Source organism: Phalangium opilio, unplaced genomic scaffold (assembly GCF_054372755.1).
Source record: "Phalangium opilio isolate 3A_F unplaced genomic scaffold, DU_Popi_V2 ptg000024l_1, whole genome shotgun sequence".
Classification (NCBI taxonomy): domain Eukaryota; kingdom Metazoa; phylum Arthropoda; class Arachnida; order Opiliones; family Phalangiidae; genus Phalangium; species Phalangium opilio.
The window spans coordinates 3428074-3450684 of record NW_028324155.1 but is presented as its reverse complement, the minus strand read 5'-3'; the positions used below and the strand labels follow the sequence as shown (position 1 = coordinate 3450684).

General features: G+C 38.3%; 2 protein-coding genes across 2 annotated transcripts; one reads left to right on the top strand and one right to left on the bottom strand.

Moving 5' to 3' along the window:
- Positions 1–5788: 5788 nt before the first annotated feature.
- Positions 5789–8661, top strand: LOC149692198 (uncharacterized). Its single transcript, XM_089867868.1, has 4 exons — positions 5789–6037; positions 6112–6546; positions 6623–6799; positions 6861–8661. Exons 2-4 carry the CDS (start codon positions 6255–6257, stop codon positions 8174–8176), a joined length of 1785 nt encoding a protein of 594 aa, XP_089723994.1. The 5' UTR covers positions 5789–6037; positions 6112–6254; the 3' UTR covers positions 8177–8661.
- Positions 8636–10926, bottom strand: LOC149692197 (uncharacterized). The gene is made up of 2 exons (XM_089867869.1): positions 10673–10926; positions 8636–10598 (listed from the first exon to the last, which is right to left on the bottom strand). Exon 2 carries the CDS (start codon positions 10519–10521, stop codon positions 8917–8919), a length of 1605 nt encoding a protein of 534 aa, XP_089723995.1. The 5' UTR covers positions 10522–10598; positions 10673–10926; the 3' UTR covers positions 8636–8916.
- Positions 10927–22611: the final 11685 nt, after the last annotated feature.

Here is a 22611-nt window from a genome sequence, read left to right as displayed (position 1 = left end):
ATATCTGCGAGGCTTTGATCGTGCCGCGTTCCATTCTAGATTACGCGAGATGCCGACCGGACAGGGGGTTGTCAATGTCACGCGCTATAGCTCCTCTCCAATCCAAGTCGATTGACCGATGAAGAAGGGAGGTAGCGCAGTTATTCGCTTTTAGCTTTTAGGCCTATTTTTTTTACTTTTTTTTTCCTAGACTGAGAATAATGTCCACCTTCAGTATTTCATAACTAGACGAAAAGAGACGATAGTAAATCAGTAGTAAAGTAATGCAATATGGGCATATAGGAATGTTTAGTTTGTTTTTGAGAAACAACTTGACTACAAATTTATTTTTATTAACTTTTGTAATCACAAATTATATATCTATACTACAGCCAGTGCACCTCTGTTAACGCAAACATAACCAGAAAAAACAGCAACAACTTTCAATCAAAAGTATATAACACTAATACACGATCCGCTTCTTTTTATGTGGACCGCACGTTATTCAATTTATAAAACTTTTATAACTGACCAAACAAAGATAAGGCGCATACCCCTTGTTGTTCTAAAGGATTTAAACCATCCCTTTTTGGAAATAAAAAGAAAATCCTTTATTCTATCCCTTTTTTTTAGAATATCTGGGTTCGTGACAAAATCGGAGAACGGTTTTTTTTATCTTAGAGTTATCTCTCTCCCTCTCTCTCTTGGTGAACGCGACTTCCGGATATTAGAATAGAAAGCCCTACCTGTTCCTTAAACTGCTGGATTTCTGGGTCCCGGGGAATCGACCCCTATGGCTTCCCGCTTTACTTTTAAAATGAAAAAATAAGGTGGTTTTTTTTGGAATTGAGGAAGGAGGGGGGGGGGTATATGGACGGAGTGATGAATGCAGAGTCTGGGGAAAGGGTGATGCTCTGCGGAGATGGGGGCTTGATCGGCTTAAAGGTCAATACGGCCCCAACTTTTCTCTCCCTCTCTCTCTTTCCGTCACGTTCTACCATTCCATCAAGTTGACGCCTTTTACTCCTCCCATTGGCTTTCCTTTAACCCTATAGCATAGACTCGTTCTCACCTTGCACGTCTTTCTATATCCATTTATCTTATACGGTTATTGTCCTTCCCTATAACGTTTTAACATCCCATCAAAGTTTTCATTTAAGCCTATTACTTCTTTTTTGTATTCTCCCCTTCACCCCCTTCCTAAATCATGTTATGACCAAATTAAGGGCGCACGTAACCAAGTGTTAAAACCTAAATGTCTTCTGATTGGTGTCATTTGCTTTGCGTCGTCAGTTCATTATACGGGGACCCAAGTTGTTAATTTATCCCTTTGATTGTAATAGATTCACGAGGTATCTGCGAAACCTCTTTAACCCGAGGAACGAATTACGGTGAACGTGTTTCTGTAAATCAAATCAAATAGCGTACGTAGTAGCTTCGGTTCGTGCGTTACATTACATTGTTGGGGTCACGTTATCGAATCGCACGCGATGATTGGTGGTTTGCTCCCGCGATTTCCCTTCCTAAATTGTTATATTACTTAAGCTCGAAAGCACGCGTTTATATAGTTTCAATAGAAAATTTCCATAAGATTTATTTCATCGGCTTTGTGTTTTGGGGGATTGAATTTATCTTCGCTGATTAGTGTATAAACAATTAGGTATAAATAACTCGGTTTGTCATAGAGATGACGTTCGATCGAAACTATACTTCGAACTTAAAGTAAGGAGTGCAAGAAATCTAATTAGGCCTAGGATAAGCAAACAGTTACCGAATAGATAAACAAGCCAACAGTTATAATTTGAAGCTTCAATATTCACCAAGTCCCTTCGTAAATTAAGCCCCTTCGGTAGACCAAGGCTTAAACCTGACAAATTCAAAGGTAGTTAGTTGCATGACGTTATATTTGACAATCATATGCACGTCCAGGATGCGCATGCACGCTGTTGATGTTTTGAAATCTGACCTTTGAACTTTATCGCGTTATTTTTATACACTTTACCAACGAAGGTCAAGGTTCGAACTAGAAATGTTATTAAAAAAGAAAGAAAGATTACAATTTATCCGTTTGGGATTAACTATATAGAGCAAAGGCTTAGGTAATATAATATAAAAAATAATAAAAATGACCTCTTAACTAGCTGACGATGCGAACGTGAACTCGAGAAGGTTATAGTGCTTTATATAGACAGAGTCGCGGCTGCAGCTTTTATCGATGACGTAGGTAGTTGCAAACTTTGGGGGGATATCCATCAATGACTCCAATGATACGGATGTTGGGGATGGAAAAAGGATCAAAGAGAGGATGAGGATGGAGGTTGACTGCGAGTAAAAACCTAGGAAACGGTCGCGGATAGATTAAAAGAGAGTCATAGACGACGTCGACATGGTATTAATCCCCCTAAAAGGTTGCTTCGACCCTAAGTTTCTTCTTTTTTTTTTTTTTTTTTTCAACAAGCTTTTGGGCCACACTCTTCTATAGCAATTCATTCCATACTTTTTTCGTTAGGTTAGCGCCATGTAAGAAAGTTGCCTTTGCCTTCTTAAGGGCTAAGAGTATAAAGAAAAAAAAGAAGTAAAGCTAAGAAAACACGGAATTAGCTTGGTGCATGATGGAGAGAGAAAAAAGTCTTTGGCAATTTTCCCTCGTTGGAACCCTTTCGATCCTAATATTTGCCTGAACGTAAAATTGATATTTTCATTCTTTTCAATAGCATTTTGAACATGATTGATCTTTCTTTGAGAATTTTTTATTTCTTTTTTATCCTTATTCTTACTTATACTCGCTGCGCTCCATCTTTTTACTTTAGTAGGGGAGTTATATTGATTAGACATCTTTTCAATAGAATCGTTTTTCTTTTTTTATTTTATAAGGAATAAGGAAATTGTGTGTGGGAGAAGGGTTACGTGAACATTGTAAATTTTCAGAGGAATATTGGCTGTACTTTGAAACGGTTGTTAAAATGAAAAAGGCTCAATAAGTAAATAGCAACTAGGAATGTTTTAAATGAATGTTATGGTGTAAAAAGGGTGGTTATATTTTTGTTCGTGTGATAGGTATTATTTTTGGGATAATAGAATGCATTCATGGGATGAAAAAAATAAAAAAAATGGTTGTATAATCAGTCGCCAACCTCGTTTACTTTCATAAGCTACTTTTTCTTTTCTTCTTTTTTTACTCTTTTATGCCTATAATTAAATTTTATTATCCATGGATTGAATTTATGGGAAACCTTTTAAAAATTTTTGGACCGTTCTTCGTGTTTTTTCCCCCAAGCTTTTACTCTGGTTTCAAATACCGTTATTTTTTTCTAGGCTTAAGTAAAGAAGTTACAATTTATGAAATACTTCGTGAAAAACACGAGTATTTACTCACGTGTTAAGCCTTTACGTATTAAGTAGACATTAGTTTAAGAGTAATGAATTTTTCTTCTCGAACCTAAACTTTTCGTAGCCTTAAAACTTAAGGTAAATTATTGACTGAAATATGTGACGTATAAAATCCGCTTCAAAATCCAGATGAATACTAGTCGTAAACACTCCAAAATATTACTGTAGGAAAATCCCGCCCCTCTGTTTTGGGAATTATAAGTTAGAAAAGGGGGGGGGTCTGGGTCCGTAGGGGTCTGCGAATCTCTAATTTAAGGCGTTCTATTATAGTATTATAATACCAGGGGTCTCTAAAATTTTCCCGCCCGTTTGATTACTCATTAATGGTAGTTTTGGAGAGAGAAAACTAAGACGTTGAAGCACTGGGGGGGGGATGTTGCTGGTTTCTTCACGCGGATATTAATGCTAAATATAAGCGAATGGAAGTAGGGGGATATATATAGGGAACGACGAGAGTCGATGGATGGGGAGGGGTGTAAAGGGAATCTCGTGCCATTTCTCGCGGAAAAACTCCTCCAAGCGTGCTTCCTTCTTAATTACAGGCTTTCGGGCATGAAAGTCTTATACTCCCTCCCTCTCCCTCCCTTTTCTCCATCGCGGTCCAGTCTCCCGCTCTCCCGAAGGTGGTCCTTCCTCAGCCTCTTCCAATCCCTCCACCCTCCTTATGGAGATGTAACGCGGTTTTCCCAACACGGCGCAAAAAAATGTTGCGTTCAAGATGCGCGCTTTCCCATCGATATTAGGAACCGTAGCCCTTCCTTCTTCTTCCCTTCTCTCCTAAGACTTAAACGGGCTCTCGGTGCAAATGTAGGTAACTCTGATAAAACTCTCTCTCCGTCTCTCTTGGAAGATCCTTTCGTCGTTCAATATATGTTTCGAACTATGCATACCGAAAAGTAACGATACCAGCGTCTGTATCGTTTCTATGTAGGTTTTTCTTCTTTAGTGTCTGAAGTAAATTTCAAGAAGTTTGCGTTTTTTAGTATTTTGTATTTGAGGTTTTGTTTCTTTACGTCGTTTTATGGGCTTTAATTATTTTTGATTCGATCTGGTATGCGGGTTACGAGGATTGCTCGCTTCGAAAATAAGGGCTCAAATTCCTAATGCGAAAGGGTTTTAGGAGGATAAGCTTCTTCGCCACTTGTTTTAGGCGGGACCTCCTTGGAGTAAAGACGCGGGAATATATACAAATATAATAGAAGAGGGATGACGCGATACCGTCCTATCTCCTTTGCCTTAATTTATGTAAGAAGAAACGGAGGGGGGCCGAAGGATTATTAATGGGCATTTGCCCCTGGGGGAAATAGCTCCTAGCAAAGAAAGGAGGGGGGGGCAGAGAAAGAGAAAGGATATAGATACGAGACGACGACTCTATTACCGACTCCATTTTTTATCATTAATACGCGGATAAGGTTTTTTGGCTTGTCTTATCTCCCAATTCTTTTTCCTATTCTCGCAAATTTTAATCCTTAGTTTTGGAATAAAAAGCTATTTTTATAATTATTATTGTCTGAAAAAAACGCCTTTCGTCTTTCGTGTATATGATATCATATAATTTAGCTTTAATTTAAAGGATTTAGTTTCCTTCACCAATTAAAAAAAAGAAGAAGAAATATTTCAAAATTAGTTTCAAAACAAACTTAAGAGATTCGTTTTGGGAATTTTGTAGTGAAGCCTCTTTACAGGGGAGATATTCTCTAGGTATTTCGAATACGCGCCTGTAAAAATGTTTTCCCCTCTCAGCTCCGAAGTTAAATTGAAAGAAGCCATACAGGGGTTTTTCATTATTTTTTTATTTCTTCGCGATGAAAAATTTTTAATTGGAAAGTTTCTCAATTTATATCAGAAAAAAATTACGTCAAATTTAATTAAAAAAGCCGCGTAGGATGTTTAATTTTTTTATTTTTTATTTGCATGAAACTAAAACCGAAGAAAACATATCACATCTAATCCTTGAATATTCTTATTATCCCCAAAGTTATGCCTATACGAAAAAGTAAATATATTTCTTCGAAAGCGCGTCCGTCTAGTCTAGAAGGGATTTTCTGATATCTTCCGGAAGAAGGAATTTTGCTTTTGCAGTTTTTTTTTATTTGCCGTTGCAGCTAGTTACTGCAACGTGTCGTGAGAATGAATTAATTAATCAGGGGAACGTTGCTTGGGGGAGAATGGAGGGATAAGTAAAATGGAGTGGGATTAAAACTTGTAGGATCAGGAGTTGCCCGACGTCTACTCCTCCCTTGAGTGGTGTAGGGGTTAGTTGTAGAACTGAATGCGTTAAAAATCCCTCATCCGCTCCTTTTTCTTTCTCATTGTTGTACGCGTCGTACTGCAACCAGTTTCCTCTTTTCACGCTATACCGTTTTACCAACCTTTTTTCTTTTTTTCTTCTTCTTCTGGCCACCGCTCTCTTAATTCGCCTTATGTTTAATCAGCGCCACCTAAGGTGTAGCGGCGACTTTGGGAACTTGAAAAAATCGCGACCAATCAGAGGACGCTGTTTGTCCGACTATTTTTTTTATTGGGGATATTTGGAGAAAAAAATGTTTAGACGAGTGTGATGTAGATTTTAACCATTTTCGGCAACTAAAACGGCTGATTCTCGTTAAAACGGTTAGAAAACTGGCAAATCGTGTTATTCTCGAAGATATATAAGCGTTTAAAACAAGTAAGACAACTTTTTATTCGTTTTATACCCGTTAAATCCATCAAATCGCGTTAAGCCTTGGCTATTTCTTGCAGCATTTTCCATTGATTGACGTCGTTTTCACTGTCCAAGATTTACTTTTCGAGAAATTTAACATTTTCTGTGAATTTACTTAGATCGAACTGTTTTGTTTTTGCGTTAAATACGTCCTAAGCTTCATATTGTTCATAAAATCTTCATGATGGCTTTGCCAAAACGAAAGCTGGCTGACGTTGTGTCAGCGAAAGTGAAGAAAAAACCGTGTGCGTTTACAACTGCAAGTACTTTGGGAGATGATTCTCCTAGGTTGTATTGCCTGTGCCAGCAACCAAAAGACAACTCCAAAAAGATGGTGCAATGCTCATTGTGCGTAGAATGGTACCATCTAACTTGCGTGAATTTGGATGAAGACAGCCTGGACTTAATAGATGATTATATGTGTAAAGCATGCATCGACGTAATGGTTGTAAACCCAAACATGTCAAAAGAAGGTGAATGAAGTTGCTGATATTCATTATGGCCACCAGCCTTTTTGAAAATAAACCAAATTTGTTATTTCATAAAAAGGACTCCTTCGTTTACAAGGAAGAGTTACCCCAAAGGAAGGATGGGGTGAAAACGTATTTCTAACAGATTTGTCAGATGGGATTGCCGAAAGTCACTCAAAGACAAAGCGTGAGAAACAGGAAGGATTCATGCTTTTTAGGGAGGAGAAGATTTTAGGTATTCAAAGCAACAGAAAAGGTATGTCACATTATGACATTTTGATTGATTGAGATTAATTAGAGTTGAACCGGTGCTCTAGGAAATGTCATTTTCATAAGAGCTACATGTGACGCGGATAGAAGACCCAAAACCTACAACATGTTTGCCTGTTTCAATATCGCCAAAGAACCAAATCAATTAAAATGGATAGCATGCTCTTGCCCTGCGGGAAATGACGGTGATTGTAAACATTCGATAGCACTTTTATATCAACTCATTGACATCGTAAGAATAAAAGCTGAAACCTTGCCGCTACGTGGGACGTGCACCAGCAGGCTTCAAATGTGGCATGTCAAGAAACCAAAAACAGACGAGCCGTTTCTTCTTAGTGATTTGGAAATTGTTAAACACGACCCAGCCAAACCAAGGAAAGCTCTTTTAGGGTGCGCGGTTCGTACGTTTAATGTGTTGCCACCGGGGTCTCAACCGATATCTAAAGAAAAATTGGAAAATTTCGTTAAACTCTTTGACAAAATGGACATAAGTATGCCAGTCATCGGTACAATAAAATCGAACGAGTGTATTCCAGTCCAACCTAAAATACACCAAAATACATTTTTGATCGACAAGTTGTGGGAATGGGTAGCTAAAACTCCAACGAGGGAAAGGAATGAAAATTTTCTGAACATTTCTGATAATGAAATTAAGGTATTGAAAAGTATCCAAGTAGATTTAGCTGGATCAAAATATACTGAGGTTAAAACTCGCTTACAAAGCCGCTCACATTATTGGCATAAGCAGAGGAGTCATCGGCTCACGGCATCCATGTTTGGAACTTTTGTAAAAATGCGAGATGAGACTGATCCAGTAAAAACATTTCAACAAAAGAGGAATTTTGTTACAGCGAAATCATTGGATCATGGGTTGAAATACGAGCCGGCAGCTTTCTCGTTATTCACACAGAACATCAAGACCCAAAGCCACACTTCTGTTGGATTAATTGTCAACCCGCAGTTTTGTTTTCTCGGAGCTAGCCCTGATCGCCTTGTATTGATTGAAGATCAACTATACCTAGTAGAAATAAAGTGCCCGTACGCTATTTTTAAGAATAAGGAAACTATTAGGACAAAAGCTGCCTCTGGTAATTTTTATCTCTTTGTGGATGAAGAAACTGAAGAACTTGAGCTTAAGAAAAATTCGGATGTGTACCATCAAATTCAGGGACAGCTTCTAGTTTGCAATATGCCTGTGTGTTTTTTGGTGGTATTTGTACCACCTGGTGACATTGAAATTTTGATGATAATGAAAAATAACAATTTCACCAACGGCAGCTTACTTCCCAAACTTTCTACTAAATATTACATGCATCTCTTACCATCCTTTGCCAAGGAAATGTTTGAAAAACCAACTGAGTAAGAACGTAACTGAAAATTTGGTGTATCATCCTAACCATTTGTTTTAAAAAATAAAATCTTTATGTCTAAATGATAACGGCAGTAGGCAATGGGACCTGCCAAAACAAAACTCCCAATGAGTAACGATCAGGCTGGGAAATAGCACACTTCCTCTGGTCCAAAACCAGTTTATTAATTGCTTGGACTAGTTTTTTAATTCAAAAAGTGGGGATTACTGGTCCTCGGGACCAGTTTATTAATTGCAAATCTATTGGAGCACAAAGGCTGGGACCAGTCCGGAGACCAGTTAATTATTTCGGGGACTAGAGGGGTCACTGGTCCCAAGGACTAGTTTAAAAAATATCCTTATTTCCCAGCCTGGTAACGATGTGGTGTTTCTCGTGTCACATCTTTTTGTAAGCCTTACGAATGAGCCCGTTTTTATTAAAACCTCTCCAAAAACATAATAATAATAATAATAATAATAATAAAAAGCTTTTATTAGGATATACCTTTAAGTCTGAACTTATTTACAAAGGTGTCCTGTAGTTTAAATTATTTTACACTTCATTATGTATATTCATTTAAAATTATTTTACACTCCAATATTTATAATCATTTAAAATTATTTTTCACTTTAGAAATTTTAAAATTAATTATCTTTAAACCATATCTTGTTTTATGTATTGGTTAAGCCTGTTTTTAAAAACATTTATAGACTTTTCTGTTTTGATGTCCATCGGTAGATAGCACAATCTACTTTTAATCCAATTTTTGAACCAGCTTACCGGTGAAATTTGACAAATGGCAACATACTACATATATTTTCTCGAGCATAGGTGTTAAAGTCAATGGAATTTCTCCTTTCAAAATTTTAAATTCTTTAACCCGACCAATAGCTCTTTCTATGTGTATTCTGGCAAAAGCAATCTTGCGTGTTTCGGAGAGTTGTGATGCGGTGAACTGGTCACGACCTTGAAGAAATTCAGGAATGTATAGCTTCAGTTTCTTCAAAGCAAGTTCTTTAGCGATATCAAAACCCCGGTCAGCCATGATACCGTCACCTTCTTCCAACATGTCCAAAAGGCCACAATGAAGAATAAGTTTTTTATCAGATGTTCTTCCACAGTATAGGTTTGAACAATAAGTTAAGTGTCCTGATCCAGCCATTCCAACAAGCGCTTTGACCGTGTTGCAATGCTTATAAGCGCTGAAGGTTTCTCGTTGAGCTTCTGACGCAGATGGTTTTTCAAGTTTAAACTCTGTACAGTCTACGATGATCCGTAAATCTGGATAACGTTTTTTTATTTTGGCCGAGGTCAACTCGAGAGCCCTTTCCAATGAAGCAAAAACTGGTAGGTGAAGGCAACGTTCGTAAAGAAACAACACCCACGTGTTAATTATTCGTGAAACATGCCCTTGCGACAAATTATACAGATCAGCTAAAAACTGTTCCTGGGTTCCCAATCTTAATCGAACCAGTGTCAAGAAAAACTCCTCTATTGGGTTTAATTTTCTAGGACGGCCGGGCTTGACAACTTCATGAAAGTCTTTATCGGTGTTATCTCTTATTTGGTTCGTTTCCTGACCAACATAGTTTAATTTTGCGCATTCTGGTAACAGAAGTTGATAAAACGCCCAAAAAACTTCATATGAAGGGAAGCCTGTATAAAATCTAATAGCAGTATCATTGCTAACAAATCTAGTCACAGTAAATTTTTCTTTGGCACGCAAGGATAGTAATTCTAATTGTTTTCTCACAAGTTGTACTTTGCCAGGGGTATTAGGAGTGTATGTAGATTTCAAAGAAATTCCGCTGCTAGGTAACGACAAAGATTGGCTTGACTGCACCGAGGCAATACTGCTTCTCTGAGACTCAGATTCGAGCTCATCAGCATCGTGAAGGCATATAATATTAGGTAATGGGTTTTCTGGGTCGGGATCTTGCAACTCCACCTTCTTAATATCACCGCCATTTGATTCCTCAAGCTCTTCCAGATCAAAAGACAAAGCTCCCATTTCTTCCAAAATTTCAGTTCTTTGTTCAGGGCTCAAACGACAGAAAGGCTGTTTCGGAACGTGTTCATCAGTTTCAACCATTACGTTAGTATTCCGAAATACAGACGGACACGACTGAGGTTTTAAGCGTTTAGGCTTTGGTTTAGCGGTGGGGAAATAATCTGATTCTATGAAATGTTTCGAACAAACTCGGGCGCTATACAGGTCGGTGGGCAACGGTCCTAGTGCGTTAGTTATGGCATCAATCCATTTTTGTTTCATTGTGGCGTCTTTTGGGAAAAAATGGTAAGAAAGGGATTTCAAACTGTTGTTGCAGCATTTTAAGAAACAACGGTTCTTTGATGCCATGTTTCTTTAAGTAAAATGTTAAATTTCTCGAAAAGTAAATCTTGGACAGTGAAAACGACGTCAATCAATGGAAAATGCTGCAAGAAATAGCCAAGGCTTAACGCGATTTGATGGATTTAACGGGTATAAAACGAATAAAAAGTTGTCTTACTTGTTTTAAACGCTTATATATCTTCGAGAATAACACGATTTGCCAGTTTTCTAACCGTTTTAACGAGAATCAGCCGTTTTAGTTGCCGAAAATGGTTAAAATCTACATCACACTCGTCTAAACATTTTTTTCTCCAAATATCCCCAATAAAAAAAATAGTCGGACAAACAGCGTCCTCTGATTGGTCGCGATTTTTTCAAGTTCCCAAAGTCGCCGCTACACCTTAGGTGGCGCTGATTAAACATAAGGCGAATTAGAGATTAAATCTGATACGAGATGGTCAGAGAGCGAATTGTTCCATTTGTCCAGCACCTTTCTCTCTCTCGAGCTTCCTCTATAGCTAGGTACTAACGAGAATTTCGTGTCTGAGCCTTTGCTCCGAGTATAATTCCTATCGGGTTCGAGAGGAGGAAAGGCCGGGGTGTTAGGGGTGACTGCCATTGTACCATTAATAACTCTAGTAAAAGCCGAAAAGGCAGCGCGAATTTTGTCGGTGTTGGTGAAGCATTTCGTGCCGCTCAGGACCCTGGAAGGTTCTGAGTCACCGAGCTAGTGCCAACTCGAAATATATATATTTTTTCTTCAACCACTCCTCCCATTTTCCGTGTTGACTCTCGTGTACTTTTGTTAATGTTGTACGCTGTTCATTAAGGTATTGTATACTAGCGATTAATATTGTACAATTTCTAGCTGCTCCGGTGTGCTCTGGCTAAAAATTGGTGTTGTACTCCCCGCCCCAATCCCAAATATCTCATTACTCTTTCGCGCCCCAGTGTGCACTCGCGCTGTTCGGACCCTCCATTTTGACTATATGTACACACTCAGCTTAAAATCAAGTATAGAGGCGTGTAATATTCTTAGTCAGTTTGAAGTCATTTATTTAAGGGTTTCAAAAATACTGAGTTGACAGTCGGTTGAAGTGAAATTCGAACCAAATCGGTTATACTTCTTTTTGTTTATAGTATATCTCTAGAATGTTGAATTAACCAAAAGAAGTCTGCCTTATCTATATGGCTTAAGATTTAGGCTATTTCTTATTCTTCATCGACTTTGATAGATAAACTCGGGTCAAGCGAAAAAGAATTTGATTTGTTTGTATTGCCTGTCGATAAAAATAACGGTTGGCGTATATAGGGCCCCGAGGATTATATCGGAGGGGGGTAAAGAAAATAGCTAGTCTGCCAGATTGGACCCCCAAGTACCGTACTAACCCAAGCCGCCCGCCTTCTTTTTTCAGTTGACAGGGGTCGCTCTATATCCCCGGCTATACTATCATTACCCGGATTCCAGTTAACTAGTAGAGTGAAGCTCCGGAGTGAGGGAACCTCCTAGATAAATGTTCCTTCGCCTAAAAAGAAGAATGTGTCCACCTTCTCCTCCCAAATTTATCGCTCGCGTAATTAGAAAGGAAAAGCGATGTTCCGCTACCCCCCCAACCCTCACCTCTCTTTCTCTCTCTCAACCGACCAACCTTTTTCCTTTCCTACTAAACCTTCCACTTTCACTAGAAGTAAATGAAGATGAAGTTAGACGTATGTCTCTTTATAACAATTTCGAATCCCATTGTTCTTAGATGTCGCCCGGTTAGTTGCTGTATTGGAATATTTACCACACTTTCTGGCATTTGGCGCGACTTAAAGACTTTCAGGAATTTCAGGTCTAATCATTTGAAGGTAGCAACCCGCCTTGATTGTCTGTGTCTTACTGCAATATGACGGGCTGTTATTCTGTACGGATTACAGGAAAACAAAGTGGACAATTCTTATACGCAATGTTGGCTTAGCCATATTGTTTGTGTCTACTGTGGAAATTTCCTGTCCCTCATATTCTTCATCTGCTTTAGTGTGTATACCGGGACGCCCTGGGGGTTTTATTGTACCTTGTCCCTCGGTCCTTGCTGTCCGCTCTGTTGCAGACCGTATAGTGTCTTACGAATTCAGATCTGATGATGACTGTAGTAATAAAGAGACCTTGGATAACTTAAGCTTAGTTAATTTCTGCCTTTTTATTCTTCTGAATTTCTTTTTTTGCGCCCCAGAGCTCGTAATTTTTGGGGGGCATAGTGTTCTCCTTAAACACCTTTTTCATATACGTGTAATTGCTAGCGAATGAGCGAGTTCTCTTTTTACTTTTTCCCCTTTTTACGACTATACAACAATTCGTTCATACTATTTAAACCATTGCAGAAATGTAGCGGGAAGGAGAAAAACGAGGTAAATGGGTTCTTTAGAAAATTTACCTTCTTTATCTTTGATACGCGTTGATTTAAAAATGTTTAACGAACAATATATTTTAAGCGCTACCCTTCTATAAACTTTAACTAAGAAGTTCCAACGAGTTAACGGCTGTGAAGATCTCAAATTTTTTTTTTAAGAAAAAAGAGGCAATACGCTATTCAAGCCTTATCTTTTAGTAGTTTGCAGTGTCTTGGGTGCGATAATATACCTTTAAAAAATGCGTAAATATATTTCTTATGTTCTGAAAATTTATAGGGGTAGTGGTATTTTCAGTGTACGCCACTATCTTTCTTGGAGATTTATGGGTTTTTGATCTTTCTTTATTTTTTCCCCGCTGTCTTGGAAAATAGCGCTTTCAAATAACCATCGATGAATTTTATGGGTTATTTAAAATACTCCTTACACTTAAGTTCTCAGTACTACCTTGGGATTAACTTTATTTTATGCCGAGTTTAATTTCTACATACTTTCCTCATTATTTATTCGCAAGTTTCAACGCGTGATACTTGTATGCGCGTGTCATTATAAATATGAAATGAAACGCCATAAATATTTCGTGTAATTTAAAATGTCTCTCTTTTGTAACAATGTTTATTGCTGTAGTCGCTGTTGCTCTAAAATATTCGTGATTATGTATAACATAAGGTCGTAAGATATGTTCCATAAGTTTGTCACTGGTTACAAACTGGAGCTTGGTCGTAGATTCTCGTAAAGCGACTCCTGGTGAGGCGCTGTCAAAGGCTTAGTAGTAAACTAAATTGGAAGATGGAGTGCAAAACCGCTTGTAGTCAATTCTGCTTGTCGTTCTCGAACTAGCTCTTAGTAAGTCTCTAACATTACGAAGTATAGGTAGTGTTATACTTATGGAACATATCTTTTAAACTTATGTTATGAGAGAATTCAGGTTCTTGGTAACAACAACGTTTCTGACTGTCAGTATTGTTGAGTGCCTTTATTTCGAAACTGAATATTGAACGTAATATAATGTTACACTGAGGTCATGTTTTTGTTTTAGAAACGCTCCAGTTAATGAACTTCAATTTAATATTTTAGCATATTGGCGCCGCAATACTTTATTTACGAATTTCGTATTCTGTTGGCTTAATTGTCGAACCTTTATTATTGTAATTTTCAAAAATAGCCGATTAAGAAGAAGGAGGGAAAAATCTTTGAAAAGCGCGTTCGTTTCTAGCTCGGCCGCGTTTTGGCAATTTGTTTCAGCTTGAATTAAGGCACGGGGGTTTGATTATACGTCGTTTGATCTCTGTTTGGAGGGAATCATATCGTTATCGGCGTAACTCTCATTAGTAGCCCAGGGACAAAACTGTATAGCGATGAACGTGCGCACCTGAGCGCCAATCCCGTCTCCCTATTAAGTGACTGAAACTATGGTAACTAGGGTTTTCGAAGACCTAAGGCTATGCCTAGCCTATATACGCTTCTTATTCACCCAGCAAGTAATTTAGCCCCGTTTGGGAAGCTAATTTAAACTAAAAGAGGAGGAAAAGGTGGTAGTGGTGGTAGATTTCGATTGAATTGCAAATTTTTCCTAACCCCCTTTTGCTTCACATCTTAATAGCTTCTAAGTAGAAGAACTGCTAATTAAGGTGCAACACGTGTAATATTGCGGCAGATTTACACGGGTGGTCGCTGAGTCGCGACACGGTTCAATTCAACTTGGCTAGGCAGTTCTTTTTCCATCTTGACTTTTTGAGATCTCTGGTCCGTTGAATGCCTTTTCCGCGATTTCATTTCGAATTTAGAAAGGCATATACTCCTGCCCCTCACCTTCCGGAAAATGATCTCAATTTAAATAATTTCGCTTGGCTCTTTCCAAGTTTGGAATATTGGTATGGTAATGTCATTATACAAAATACTATATAATTATTAAGCCCTTATCAGATCAAAGTTTAATTTACAAACTTTACAGGAAGAGAGAGAGAGAGAGATTGTGTTTCCTGTTTAATTAAATATGTTTTCCCGAAATTTGAAATTTTGTGTTTACAGGGTAAATTTAATTACTGTGTTAGAATATAAAATTATAAATAAAAATTGAACGCGCGTTACTTCATTTAACTTTTTTTTTAAGAAAAACTTAACAGTTTCGTTAATTAATGTAACGTTAATTAAGTATAGTGAACGTTACTGGACAAAATTACGGCCTCTACGCTTTAATTAGCAAAAGCGGTACTTTAAATTAACCGTCTTTATTTTCTCTAATAGAATTAAAAGCGAAGGTTATTATAGTTAACGACTTTGAGTCGAAATTAGATTTTTTCCCTAGCATAAATTAAGTGGGACCATCGATTAGGCGAAGCTTTATGTTCGGTTCATTCCCCTTACAGATTTTTTATCCTTGACGTAATCAAGCCTACTCCGCGGAGGAATAGAAATGAACTGAACGGAATTGTACACGTACAGTTTTCAGTTAAGCGACTCCTAAAGATTTACCCTTCGCGTCTAGGAGACAGGCACACTCGTGGTACACCCATTCTTCTCTATAATACCTCCTTTTTGGGTTCATCCTTGGCGTTTTCGTCATGAACACTACAATAACAACGATTCCACAAACAGCTCTAGCTTTTCTGTGTAACATAAAAGTCTTGTAATTCCTAGTTCAGCTACGATCTTGTTGAACGTGTAATGAACAACACTTGTCACGAACTTTTAGTTCACTTCTCGTCCTCGAGTTGATTACGTGTCGACGTTCGCGACACAACCGCGAACTCGAGGAGGACAACGGTATTGTTCACTAGTTTGAGCCTCATTAATTGGTCCATCCATGGAATGTAATAAGTTTTTTGGGATCTGTTCTTGGAATTTTTGGTGTAAATTTGTTTTTCATTCAGACACGATTCCTTCTTTCTAGGAGGGAGGAAAAGGGAAGAAACGACCTCTCAGTTTGGCTTTCCGGTTAAAAGTTCCCTTTGTTCTCCATTGATGTCTAGTAGGAAATGGAATAGCGCGGAATCTGGGAGGCTGGCATGCACCGCGGGTTCTCGGTTGGAGGGGGTGAAATTTTAACCCAATTTTCTCTTAGCTAAAACTTAATTCGCGGGACGAGGCGGTCCAAATTTAATTGGACAAGGTATAGGCGTACAACGTGTTCCTCCTTCTCGCCGCACGCCTTGGCCAAGCTTCGACTTTTCTTTTTATCAGCGAAGGATCCTACATGTCCTTTCTCATTATTCGGCGTCGAGCTTCTTCCCGCATCGTTTAAAGCCTAGGGGCTTCGTAAGGAACTAGTCAGGGGGTTACAATTCGGGATTAATGAAGGATTTCCATGGCTTTTTAGTTTCGCCCCAAATAGGCCTTCGGGGGCGAGATAGGGAGCTGAAGACCTAGCCCTCTAAGTGTTAAAATGTCAGTATAACCAAGAAGGTCAGATTTTAGAGGAACAACGCCAACTTGTACTGGAAGATTACTTTTCCCATCAGTGAAGACCTACTTACTACATACATTCGCTGAATTTTAGGGCTGTCAATACCAACCCATGTATTTTTGTAGTAGAGTACTGCAAATAATTCAGGAACGTTTTGTCATCTGCAACACGATTCTCAGTATCCTATCCCATATACCATTAATGCGTCTGTCTGTCTGTCTGCATAGAGTCTGTTTGACTATAAGCGGAGAAACCACAATTATGGTGGTCTTGTTCATCCTTTCGTTAGATATAATATGGTTTCAGCATCGGCACGTTTTCCTTCTTCTTCTCCTCCGTATTCTCTTTCCGGCATTGAAGCGGCGTCTCTGGCGAGTAAGGGGTATACCACGGTGGTTCGACTAATTAGAGTTTTAGTCCTCTCGTAGGAGAATGCTTTTGGGAGGTATCGCTTAAATTAATCCCGAGCGCAACCCCGTCTCATTGTTTACCGTTCTCAATGCTATATACGTATCCTCTGCACTGATGCCGCTGTCTGTACAAGTGGGAAGGGGGAACGCTAAAAACGTTATAGATTTTTATCCCTATCAAGCTAGCCTATCTGTCCAACGCTCTCTTTTCAATTTAGCTTAGGGGCACCGGCAGCAGCCTCTTGTTAACTAAGACCCTTCACTTTTGATTAGAGAAAGAACGAGAGGGGAGGAGCCAATAAGAGTACGGAACATCCTAAACTTCATCCTCCCACTTCTCCTCCTCCTCTGGGAAAAGGAAAGGGATATATATATATATACGTAGGAAAAATATATTTTTTTAGTCACTAATCGATATTGACGTCACTCTTATGTACCGATCGCGTCGCTCTTCTATACTTTAATAAAGCTTTTAAAAGATTTGCTCCCCCGCTTCTCTTCTCGTGCGACTACCTCCTCGCGCTCCGCTCTCTAAGCTTCTTTTCCTATACCGTTATGCTTAGCGATAGGGCAACCTTCATTTTATTTTATTTTTTTTTACTTCCCATCGTTTTTTTTAAGCGAACTTTCCTAATTCCTTGCACTTTTTCGAAGACTTCCATCTTCTCGGATTATTTTGCTAATGCCATACTTTTTCTCATGAAAAAAATACCTTTTTGCCTGTATTTTTCTTGGAATTTTCTGTTAGAAAATATTTTGTAATGGAAGGATTTATCAAAAGTTAGTAGTAGTAGTAGTAGTAGTAGTAGTAGTAGTAGTAGTAGTGGGTTATTTATATGACTGTATGATTGTTGGAATTAAATGTAGAATAATTTTATTCTACGGGTTATTATTATTCGGTTCGGGCCCTTTGTGATGGTAATCTTTTGAATCTAATATCCTCAGCAGCAAGTACTGATTGAAAAACGAGTAGTGTGTAGTTTAAGTTTGGAAGGTCGAGTTCCAGTTGGTAGAAATTGACGTCGATAAAAGAAGGCTACCTGTATTTATACCATAAATCGACTTTTAATTTACCCTAGGGGTTTGCTCGGATTTCGACGGCGGAATTTTAAATTGAAATTTGCTAGAGTTTCCGTTTTTTTTTCTTTCTTTACCTTCTTCCTCTTGACTAGACCCTATAGCGGAAGGAGAGTTAGATACGTGTACCACCTGATCGATCGATCGAAGAGAAAGTTCACCCCCAGCCGGTCAGGTTATTCTATCTTCTTTACTTATTCCTTGATAGACTATTCCAAGAAAAACCTCAGGATGGTGATATATTCTGTACTTTAAAACGTCTATTTGTTCAATACTCCTATGGACGACATTTATTTAACACGTACTCGTCTGAATCACTTTGAATTATAGCAAACGAAGACTATTGTCATCGAAATTTCTCGTTAAACAATTTTCATTTAGAATTGGTTCGGTGTTTGAGGGCTTATCAGTAATATCGTGTACCTATATAATTCTAGATCTCTAAGTTTGTGTGAAAGGAATATTTGCTAGGGGCACCCATTCACTGTAAAAGAGTATGAGGACCGCCTTCTTGTGGCGTATTTTTTTTTGGAAAAGGAAACTCGTGAACTGTACTTCTCCCTTTCAAATCACAGTAGATGGCGCTGAAATATCTTCAATTTATCTTGCATTTACAAAGTATAAGCCCCCTACGGCAAAGCCATATTTATTGACAGTATTACAAGGTTATGCTAATAGACCAAATCTCTTTATGGCTCTCTTAAATTCATCAATATTTAATGTTAGCGAACATTTCTAAGATATACCAAAGGTTGTTTCTTAGAATGTTTGACTGGAAGTCTGTTACTTTAGACATAAGTTTATATGTAAGTTCGAGAACGACAAACGAGAATTGACTACACTCGGTTAGTTTTTGCAGGACTTCCATCTTCCTATTTAGTCTCTACTAAGCCTTTGACAGCGCCTCACCAGGCGTCGCTTTGCCTCGAATCTATGACGTTTCTCCTACGTCGCCTCACGAAAAAGCTCTCAGTAGCCAGTGACAAACTTATCTTATGAACTTATGCTTTAAGTGAATTATTAATGATGTTCTCATATACTAAAAGGCAAAGTTATCTGTTATTTGATTTTATATATTTGAAATTTTCGCTATCGTGATACGAGTTACATAGTAGAGACGTTCATTGGATCATATTAGGGAAGATTTCCCCTCTTTCATATACAATTCTATCGATTGCTTTAAGCTATCTTTAGGATAGGTATAAGAAAATCGTAAAAAGAAAAAAAAGTGCCATTGCTTGTCATCTCTTATAGGAAAGAATCTTTTCTCCCGTTGGTTCGTGCCCCCTTATAAAACGGGGGTCTATTTTTTGTCACTCTTTCATTTTTTTCTCTCTCTCTTCTTCATTCCTTTTTCCAATCCTCACTCTCGCACATACTCTCTTCTTCCCTGTACAACCAAATCTGGCCTTCCCCATCTAGAAAGAGTTAGGGTGGGGGCGAAAAAAAAACCCTCTTTACTATAAGATAGAGAATAAAAAGAAGAAAAAAAATGCCCCAGAGCGTCCCCTAGTGGATGAAAAGTGGAACTCTGCAAACACGGTGGCGCGTTTCTAGCTGCACACTCTTTTAAGATCATTTCATATTTGGGATCCTTTTCTCCAAAGTGACTCTGGGGCGAAGGGAAAAAATGTACTCTGCTGCCGCGTTTTTACGCTTTTTTGAAGATATTTAAGAAGAGAAAAAGTAAAATGGAAAAAAAAAAACGAAAGAAGAAGAAAATATATATATAATAATTTGAAAGACCTTCTTCGTCTTCTTCTTGGTCCCCGCCAATTTAAATCTAGCGAATCGAGTGCGTGGGGTTGGGTTGCATTGCTTTGGGTTTGCGTTCTTGCATGGGTATTAGATTAAAAATAAAAAAAGGAAAATCGCAAAAGTTTCGTAGTAGTAATAAGAGAATTTCTAAACTCCGTTCTCTTAATCGGCTTTAAAAGCCAGCACCGAGTATTGCAGCGCGTGCAATACGAAGATGCTCAGTTTTATTTCACTCAATTTCTTATACCAAACTAACGTTGCACGCGCTCAAATTTTATCCTGAATCTGACTGAAATCTTTTATAAATAACTTATAGTCCGTAATACGTAATATTCTGGAGCTTTAATTTTAAATGTGGATGTTATGCTTCTTACGATTGAACTGTATCCTTTTCAAATATTTACAAAGAGTTCGTGAAATATTTACGTTAAATCCATTATATTTCATTGCAAATCTTCCAATGGAACGAGTAATATTTTTGGGTAGGTCAGTTTAATGGAAAAGGCGCGTATCATGTGGCCAACTTATGACTTATAAAATTATTAAGTAACTCAACCACGCCTTATTGGCCTAATAATATTGCGCCTGATAGCAAAAACCACTATATAATATATTACCTTGAATGTCGCGAAACCTTTAATGCTGTTCAGATATTTTGGGCTACACTAAGTCGCATTCCGTGCATGGGGTTTTAGAATCAATATTAATATTATGTAACAACGTGGTATACTTCTTTTTTGGCGTCAAACTAGCGAGAGAGAAATTGATATAGTTCTCGGGAAAACACGGGTTTTCAGATATTAATAAGAGTTCATAACGTTGTGTGTGTACATAGTATACAGTGTACTATAGTTTTCTGTTAAAATTTCATATATAGAGTCGACTTTGTCCCTGGTAAAGGGTTTATTACGGTGGTACGTGGCGGGGAAATTAAGGTAGGGGACGACCCGGCCGGACCTATAGCAGTGGTATAAGCGTAAGCGATGCGGGTACGTCCGGAAAATAACTTCTCTTATAGGTTGTCAAATGGGAAGATGAAGTAGAAACCTCCGATCGCTCATTTACTTTCTTAGCCTCCTTGTAGTCTTGGAAAAGGGTAGGGGGGGATACGCTATGACACCTTTATACGATGTGGGGACGTCACCAGAAATTGGTAGAACCCTACTATACTAAAACATCTAAGCTTTCCACATATTGAACGCAGAGTGCAACGTAAGGAACGGTTTAGTACTACTTAAAGTCTATCTAGAAGCGCACATACTGAAGTTTCGGTTCTTCACATACTGTTAAAGCACGTTTATTAGCGTGGAATCTAGCGTAATGGTACGTTTGTAACTGCAGTCATAGTTGTTTCGTCACAACTAGCTTTTCATCACACTCAATATGATTAAAAACTGTTATGGAATCTCTTTTCTTAACTTTATCTATGAAGGAGAGCCATCATGGCTAGCTTCTTTGGGCAAAATCTGCATAAGGATCGGAAAGGCAAATCATGGATTTACTTCAAATGATGCAATGTACTTAGGCCTTGTTCTGACTGATACTGGGTGCAAATTTAGGATGAGATGGACGATATATCTATCCTCTACTACTCTGGGAAAAGAGAGTGCTTGTTGTAATAAGGATATAAAGAAAGAATTTCTGGGTCGGCATCATGCAGCTCCAAGCTCAAGCAACCATATACAGAGATGAAGGTGCTGGAGCTAAAATGAAATGATCAATGATAACACTCATAACCCGGCCGACGACGGGAAAGATATCTACCATTCCTCCTCCTCTTCCTTCTTCTTCTCCTTCACCTATACTCTCTCATCATCTCCAAGCCTCTTAACTCCCTCGAATCTTAGACGTCGTCTACAAACACGTATTTGCTTTTAGTTTCGGGACATTCCGTCTCGCGGAAATCTCTCTCTTAACCCTATTTTTTTCTGTTCCCCGGGACGTTTCAACGAGAGAGCTGTAGGGGGACTTTGCGACTAAGAAAACTATTAAATGCCCTAAAACTCGCGGTGGACGGCTTGGCCGGAAACTTTTACCACTTCATTATCCATTCGCGAGAGTTAAGCTTCTTTTCACCACTGCATGTGTGGATCCAACTCCGGGAAAAGTCGAGGGAGGAAAAAATTTATCTAGCCTTTTTTGAACGTTTTTACATAAGAAAACTTCATTTTTCTTCGCTCCCTCGGATATAGGCAACACACCCAAAGCTAAAAAGGTTTCGGAATTTGTTTGAGATAGTTATAGTTCTTGGCTCGAGTTTCTTCTCTCTTTTACTACGGATTATTCAACGAGGCGATCTAGTTGGGTTTTTGGGTGGAAAAAAGAGTTCCCAGTATAAGAAGCTATGGAAGGAAAGACGTTTTTTTCACTCCCTTCCCTTAGCTACGCAAACGATCGGCCTGGTTATTAATGGAGATTTTACATGGTAGCGAACTGTATATTTTTTTTTATTCCAGCTCTCTTTTTACGCCCAAAATTTTAACCCACGTTATAAATGGTTTTCGGGCCGGAGCGCTTAAAATACTCAGTTTTGATAAAAGAAACCCTCTCCCCCTTTAAAACAGCGTCTTACTCTTACCCGACCAAGGCTTAGCTCTTTTTTTGCTCCCTCCCAATTCCTTTAAGTTTTCTTAAATGTAGAGAATAATTTTTCAGTTGAAATGTTGAAAATGTGAAAAACATTTTTACAGGGATTTCATCGTTTCCAGTTTTTTTCTTCTCTCTCTCTCTCACCATCTTCATTTATCATAAACGTAGAGAGTAGAAATATATTACAATCGTTACTCCCAGCAACGCCATAATAAATGTCAAAACTGAATCTTAAAGCCTACTTAGGATTAAAAAGCCCGGAGCTACGTAACTTAGCTTCCCCCTCCCCTCCCCTTCATTCCTTCGTCTTAAACTTTTAAATTCTCTAATCTCTGATTGTCCCTTAAGTATATTCAAACGAGGATGAAAACGGTGGTATTACCCATTTTACTTTTGTTCTTCAAATTAACCGCCCCTTCTCCCACACTCAAGATTGTCTTTTTTTCTTTCTTTCTTGGTTAAAAATCGATGCTTTAATATTTAAAT